Here is a 7,549-nt window from a genome sequence, read left to right on the forward strand (position 1 = left end):
TGCTCCAACGCCGAAGGCGAACGCTGTACTTAATGTTCTTAAGTGATGGTAAAAAAAAACGAAAGACGACAGTTCAAACCGTAGCCTACTTGGAGCGGCGTTTCTGGACAAGACCGGGGGCCGGTTTCACTAAAGTAGTTTAGACTGGTCTTTGGGGTAAGATGGGTCTTAAGTTCATTTATAGACCAGTCTTATGCAAGTAAGTCAGTTTCACAAAAGTTAAGACCAACTAATTTTAGACTTAAAAAGTTAGCCACCTCACCCCCAGACTAACATAGGTCTAAAGTGCTATGTAACCATGGTAACCAAAAGTCTGTTAAAGTCAACGTTAAAGTGCTAAGAGAAAAAAAGAGAGATGGCACATAATTTGTGGTTTGCTGATGAAATTATGGCGAGAGCTGTTAGGCGAGAAAGAATATTCAGGGATCGCACTAACCCACTGGAAATGTATAACCAAGATGAATTTATCAATCGGTTTCGTTTGCCCAAAGAAGCCATCCTTAGGCTGACCGATGACTTGTCAAACTCACTGGGGCCTACAACAGCAAGGAGTCACAGCATTCCAGCTCTGCTACAGGTATGCACTGCAGTAAGATTTTATGCAACAGGCAGTTTTCTAAATACTGTTGGTGATACTCTGGGTTTAAGCAAAGCCTCTGTGTCCCGAGTGGTGCACAGGGTGTCAAGTACCCTCTCAGATAAGCTTCCAAAATTCCCAACACAACCTGCAGAGTTGAACAGCATTAAGAGGGGATTCTTCAATGTTGCAAGGTTCCCCAACGTAATAGGGGCCATTGACGGGACACATGTCCGAATCCAGGCACCATCGGACCATGAACATTTGTTTGTGAACAGGAAGGGATATCACAGCCTCAACATTCAAGCTGTTTGCGATTCAAACCTAAAGTTTCTTAATTGTGTGGCCCGCTGGCCTGGATCGTGTCATGATTCGAGAGTCCTACAAAATTCTCAGCTTTACCAGGCATTCGAGGATGGCATTATTGATGGAATCTTGTTGGGTGATTCTGGATACCCGCTGAAGCCATGGCTCCTTACTCCCTTCTTGTATCCTACCACACCAGCACAGAGGAATTACAATGCAGCTCACTGTTCTACTCGAAACACAGTTGAGAGGGCATTTGGGGTTCTCAAAAGGCGGTTCCATTGTCTCCATGGTGTGTGCAACATTGTCTGTTCGGCTGTTGTTCTACACAACATTGCAAGGTAGGCCTACCTAACCAAACATAACATTTTCAGACACTGGCCTTCCATAAACATATTTAACTAACCACACAAAAGCCAATCATTTTTGTTTGATTTGTCATTTATAAGGGATCTCAAGCTACCTGATCCTGAAGAAGAGGAGGGAGTTGATGAAAACAATAGAGAAGAAGATAACAGAGAAGATGAAGATAACCAGCAAGGAGCTGGTCGATTTGTTCGTCAAATGTATGTTGAGAGGATCTTCAATGCACGATACTGATATAACTAAAAACTTAATGAACAACACTTGAACCGTTTATGTCATTATTCAGTTGCTCGATTTCCTTTATTTATTTCTGTTACAAATGTTATTAAATACAAGCACATAAAGAGTGCATAGTTGTTGTTTTTTTGTTCATTTTAGTTTTAAGGCAGTGAAGTGCAAAAAATAAATAAACAACAGTAACAACAGCATTTCATAAGTATTTGTTCAATAAATATCCGTATAAATATATTCTACATTGTATTCTGTGTCAGGGGTGGACACTAAGGTTTCAAAAGCACTTGCCCATCGGGCAAGTACAGGTCAGGTTCAACTTGCCCGAATGTAATGTTCACTTGCCCAAATTATAATCAGAATCGTGAACGGGCCTCTTTTTGCCAGGCACCCGGCCTGGTTTTGGGGGGGCTCAGAAAAATCATCCTAGCTCAGACTGAAGCTGAATGTTAGCTTCCACACATGTGTTTAAAAAATAACAAACTTCTTTGTTTACTTATTTATCGAGCGGTCACATCGTGCCATGAAGTGATTTCAGTCCACAGTTGCAAGCTATCGCCAAGTTATATGTAGACCTGCATAATTTGATGCAAATGTACATAACTAAATGTCAGAGGTAGTAGCAAAGATATGTCTTTTTTAACTTTCAAGTTTCTTGTAGCTCTAACTGAATAATCACAATCGCGTTTCTAGTATGGTTGTCAGTCACGATACTGGATTTTCTAACTTCAACACTATTCCTGGAAAAAGATCGATATTCTATACCATTTTCGATATCAGGGGAAACGTTTTTTTCAGGAAAGAACATACCCAAAGTAAAGAGATTATATCTCCACAACTGCAAGGGCGATAATGTCATCTTTGGGCCAAAAGAAAGATTGTTGTGCAAGTGAAATATTCAATGGGGATAATACTTGGTTAAAGTGAACAAAGCCATGGAACACAGCATAAGTGGAAGATAACATTTCCACCTGTAATAATTATCAGTATCAGTTGGTCGTTATCAGTTGGGAGCGCTGTCTTACTATGAGACACAAATAAGGTAGATATCTTACAATTTTGACACTTGACACCTCTATTTAAAGTTCAGGGCAATCGAATGCACCAAGCCAAACACTCGCAAATAAATATATGGCCACTAGATTGCGCTGAAGAATATGTTTTCTGATTGAAGGCAATTTACCTATTTCCTAAGAAACCTTCTCTTATTCATTGATTGAAAACACCATGTTAAGTTGCAAAATTTGGCCCAGATACTGGATAATCTGTTTATGGTGGTTTTATTCGATCAGAATCAACTTTGTGGACAAAAATCACAAAGGTAATACTTCATTTTTGGTTGTTAAAAGAAAAGGGGACGTTGTTATTTGCGAGTTTTAGTCACAGAATGACTGTTGGAATAAGTGGAGGCTCAGCTTTCATGTAATATATACAGTAGTTTGTGAGGGTCCAATTTCGTGAAAAAGATCGCTATTGCTGTGCGCATGTGCACAGTTATGAAACACAAAACCGTGTTCTTGACTTTCCTTGATAATTTCCCTCAATCCAAAGTACTTCCAAACTGCACTCCTCCATTATGGAGTTAGATTCATGCCAAAACCCCGCACACACGCAAAACGTGTTTTGCTCACGCATAACGATTCACACGCACACAAAACGTGTTTTACTCACGCAAAATGATTCACACACACGCTCAGTGTGGTTTGCAAATACAAAACATCATTCACAAACTAATGCATTTTGCTTCAGAAACAAATACAGTATGTTTTACACAAAGTACAAAAAAATCCTTCAAGTACACAAAACCATTCTACAAGTACGGAACACGAAAGCTGCGCGTGGATCGGAATGCATTTGCTCACGGATCGGATTGCATTTGCGCACGGATCAGCAAGGCGGAAAATTAGTGCCAAAAGTCACGTGACAAATAAATGTCCTGTGATTGGTGGTGGTGTTGAGTCAGTTTAAGGCCGCCAGGACGATCTTTTTTCTCCCCAAAATCTTTATTTGATGCCGGCCAAACGTGTGTGGATTCAACTCCATACTATGCGACTTGCCGCCCCTTTGTCACGGAATCTGAATTGACGAACACAGAGATTGTGACATCCGTCAGCAACACGCAAGCTCTGTGTTCGCCAATCTACTTATCGAGTCTTAAAAACAAAATGGCGTCGACGGGTGATCTACTGATGGTATTGTGTGTATAAAATGTACTTTTTAATAAACAATCTGTACACTTATAAAGTTCTCAATGCCTCGTTTTATATCTTAAGACCCTTATTCCCCGTTTACACCATCCCGCTAATGGCCGCTAATGGCCGATAGACTACCGATGTGGAAGTCGGGGTGATTCGGGTGACATCGGGCTAAAAATGTATGATCGGGTCAATTTATCGGGGTAGCATTTACACATACCCGATGTTATAACGATAACATAACGATTCATGCCAGGGAAGACACCCGAAGTGACCCGATGTTACCACGTTTTGGTGAAAAGACCCGATGTAGTCTCGATCCCAGCCCGATTGTAAGCCGAATAATGGTAAACAATCGGGTGATGACTCGATCAGCCACGATTTCCGGCCGAATTCCGGCCGATGTAGACCCGAATATAGCGGAAGAGACCCGATGCGTAACGATAGATACCCGATCCCCCACGGAATAGACTCGTCCGAGACCCGACGCGCATGACCAGTCGGGCGTCCGCGCGATGGATATTTAACCCCCGATTTTCTAAGCCGATTTGTTTAATATTTCTAAATTCCAACCAGTGCACATCTCGTTATTCTCATACATTTGGATTATCGAATTAAAACCTTGTTCATCATAACTACTACCAGAATGGGACCAAAGAAGATGATCTCCCAGAGTAAGGCCAGGAGGGGTAGATCCATGTGTGCCAGGGAAGCCTCCACCTCATCTCCATCACCCAGAGGGCCGAGCCCAGCAGCATCTCCCAAACCACCAACTCCACCACCAGCATCACCAGCTAGCTCTGAGTCTGAGCAGCCTGAGGCCACTCACAAGGCCGATGTGCCAACCAAGAGGAGGCGTGAAAAGCCGGTGTACCTTACCGATGATCAGCAGCAGTTGCTGGCCGACTGGTTGAAGGACCACCCAGAGATATATACGAAGGGCTCTAGGGATTTTAAAAACACGGAGAGGAAGAAGAGGAGGTGGGAGGACATGGCCAAGGACCTTGGAGTTAGCTATGAGGAGCTCATTAGGTGGTACCATTCTACCAGGACTCGGGTTGGGAAACTCCTCCAACCCCACTCGTACTGCACAGATGTTGTGATGTGCAGAATGTTATACACTTGTTCTCATGTGCAGGATGTCTTGCACTTGGTTATGTGAAATTTGTGTACCAATTATTTTAAATCCTCTGAAGTGTTTTTTACCAATTTATGCCGTTTTTCTAATGATCTCTCAGATCATATGATGTGTCCCTGGTCCCCACAGGCCCTGTCACCCCTATAAGGGGGACGCCCTGCGTAGCCCGGTACCGTGTTGTGGTCGACGGGGTCCTTGCTCGTCTAGGCCGTGGGTGGGGTGGGTCTCTCTCCGTCTCAGATATGGCTGTAATTTGTGCCCTTGCTGCTGCGATGGTGGCTTCGGCAATACGCGGGAGGCCTCTCTGGGTCCATCTGACCGCGGTCTCGAAGGCTTCTGTCCAGTCGTGCGTCAGTCGGTCGGGGAGACCCTCCAAGCATTCTTCTACGACATCCTCGTAATGGCTCTTGAGGATGGAGCATACTGAATGGCCCCAAGCAATGGCCGCTCCTTCGATCAGGAGACGTGTAGACGGCGTAGGGGCAGCGGGTTTTATCATGGAGGACAGCGTGTCCACCATCTTGGAGATAGCGCGAGGTGCGGAGCCCTCGGTCCTTCGTGATAATTGTATTAAATGATGTGACGCCTTGATAAAGGCGTATATACTCGTCACCAACAACTTGAAATCTGGATTAGCGGGAATATATTTGACCTCGTAACCGACTGTAGTCCGGTCCGGGTATGAAATGGCGTCCGCATCTGATTTAGTATAGAAACGGGGGTCGTGACGTCGGGAAGCCCTCGGGTTAGGCACTGGCTGAGTTAGTTTGATATGGTAATCTCTCCGGTAAGGGAGAGAGGATGCACGGTCCATTATACCTTCGAGCCTCCGTCGATCCCGACCCCGGTATTCAAGGCCTCTGCGGCCTCTGGGTGGTGACGGTGGGTGCCAGGCCCTCGATGCTGAGTCGGCCCGGCTGGTTCCACACTGCAGGTGGTTCTTCTGCGCTGTAGTATGGCATCGGTGTCTTGGCGGTGAGAATAAGCCGTCTTCATTGCTCAATGGACATTGCCAATCATCTGTCTGATGAAAATGAGGCCTATCTCGTGGCGAATGGAAAAAACCACGGCGTCCATTATCGCGCGTTCTAGTTCTATCGCTCATATTGTTGGAGCGGAAAAAAGGATAAAAGTAGTTGTTGTATCCTTGAATAAAGATTTGCTATTACCAGAATTGATGATAGGATTCCTTGTGTTATAATTGTAAAATATTTATTGTATTTTTACAAAGAATATACATTCGACGTTTCGACCTAATCGGGTCTTCTTCAGGAATGGCAGTACAAGGTCATTACAACAAGTAATAGCATGTCCACGTGACCTCCCAGAAGATGCAACTTCCTGTGTTGTCGGAGATCATCATGTAATAACATATAATAGAGAATTGGAGATGAACCGCTCAAAAAAGCATATTGTGTAAAATAGTATTATTTAAGGTCCATTTATATAAACATACATAGTCGAGTATTAATATATATTCTCAAATAAAACAATAAAACATGGTCCCCGTACATTTTAACGGAACATTGTGATAAAATAGCGCCTCCTAGTGGTATGAAATCAAGTAGTACATGAAAGTAATCTCCATTTCTATAAGTGGTAGTATTATTAACAGTATTGCAAAACCAAGGGTCCAATTGGACTTTATTTGAAGGACATAATCAAACCATGTAATTGTTGTAATGTTATAAATATATAGTTTCTTAAGGTAAGTAACACAGTTGGGTTATAATACGTTATAAGAATTGCTAGGTTAAGGTTAGGATAGTAGATGGTATAGGTTAAGATGGAGAATGTGGCATATGTAGTTTTTTTTAGGTAAGTGTAGTTGTTTATTAGAATGGGTTATAAGGTGTTCCAATGTGTGAGAAATTGCTAGGTTAAGGTTAGGATAGTTGATGGTATGGGTTAAGATGAAGAGTGTGGACTATGTAGTTTTTTTTAAGGTAAGTGTAGTTGTTTATTAGAATGGGTTATAAGGTGTTCCAATGTGTGAAGAATTACTAGGTTAAGGTTAGGATAGTGGATGGTATGGGTTAAGATGTGGAATATGTAGTTTTTTTTAAGGTAAGTATAATTGTTTGTTAAGATGGGTTATAAGGTGTTCCAATGTGTGATGGTTAAGATTAGGCATGAGTAGTACCAGATTATTGTTAAGGTTAATGTAGTGTATAAGGTAAGTAAATATAGTAGTTTCTTAAACAGTTGTTAATTGTTGTCCCTCCAACAGAGTTGGGGAATGGAGAGGATGAGCTCCTGAAGGACTATAATTATGATCCGGGATACGTTTACGTGTAGTAAAGGGATGTGCAGTTACCAAGTAGGAATAACCAGGCACCGAGCGGTGATGTTCAGGCTGCTCGCCATCGGACAGGTCACCTGAATCCGAAGAATCTGTAAATAGAAAAGGGGGGCCCCCCTTGACAGGTGAAGTAGAATTATAGATGGGAGAAGAAGAAGAATCAGAGGGTTCCGGTGATGCCTCGGTCAGCTGATGCTCCGGGTCTGGTGGTCCGCTGGCGTCCACCATCTCTTAAAGTTACATTAAAGTCAGATGCTACTTTGAGTTGTACTCGACAATATCGTTTGTCCCCCGAAGCATTAGATAGAATTCAGCCGGTAATAACTTCTTTTTTAACTCAAGGTATTCTAAAGGAAACAACTACTAGTCCTTGTAACACACCCATATTGCCCCTCCCGAAGCCAGGGAGACCAGATGAATAGAGATTTGTACAA

General features: G+C 42.9%; 1 protein-coding gene across 1 annotated transcript; it reads left to right on the plus strand.

Moving 5' to 3' along the window:
• Nucleotides 1–445: 445 nt before the first annotated feature.
• Nucleotides 446–7,073, plus strand: LOC130373068 (putative nuclease HARBI1). Its single transcript, XM_056579300.1, has 4 exons — nucleotides 446–1,175; nucleotides 4,461–4,710; nucleotides 4,943–4,982; nucleotides 7,044–7,073. Exons 1-4 carry the CDS (start codon nucleotides 446–448, stop codon nucleotides 7,071–7,073), a joined length of 1,050 nt encoding a protein of 349 aa, XP_056435275.1.
• Nucleotides 7,074–7,549: the final 476 nt, after the last annotated feature.

This window comes from Gadus chalcogrammus, chromosome 20 (genome assembly GCF_026213295.1).
Source record: "Gadus chalcogrammus isolate NIFS_2021 chromosome 20, NIFS_Gcha_1.0, whole genome shotgun sequence".
NCBI classification, from domain to species: domain Eukaryota; kingdom Metazoa; phylum Chordata; class Actinopteri; order Gadiformes; family Gadidae; genus Gadus; species Gadus chalcogrammus.

What these genes read in the sequence shown, in the direction of transcription:
- LOC130373068 (XM_056579300.1), top strand. Translation starts at nt 446, where the DNA reads ATGTATAACCAAGATGAATTTATCAATCGGTTTCGTTTGCCCAAAGAA. An exon ending in GCGGTTCCATTGTCTCCATG is followed by an intron (nt 1,176 to 4,460) that starts GTGTGTGCAACA and finishes CTCCACCACCAG; the next exon opens with CATCACCAGCTAGCTCTGAG. An exon ending in GGGACGCCCTGCGTAGCCCG is followed by an intron (nt 4,983 to 7,043) that starts GTACCGTGTTGT and finishes TCCCTCCAACAG; the next exon opens with AGTTGGGGAATGGAGAGGAT.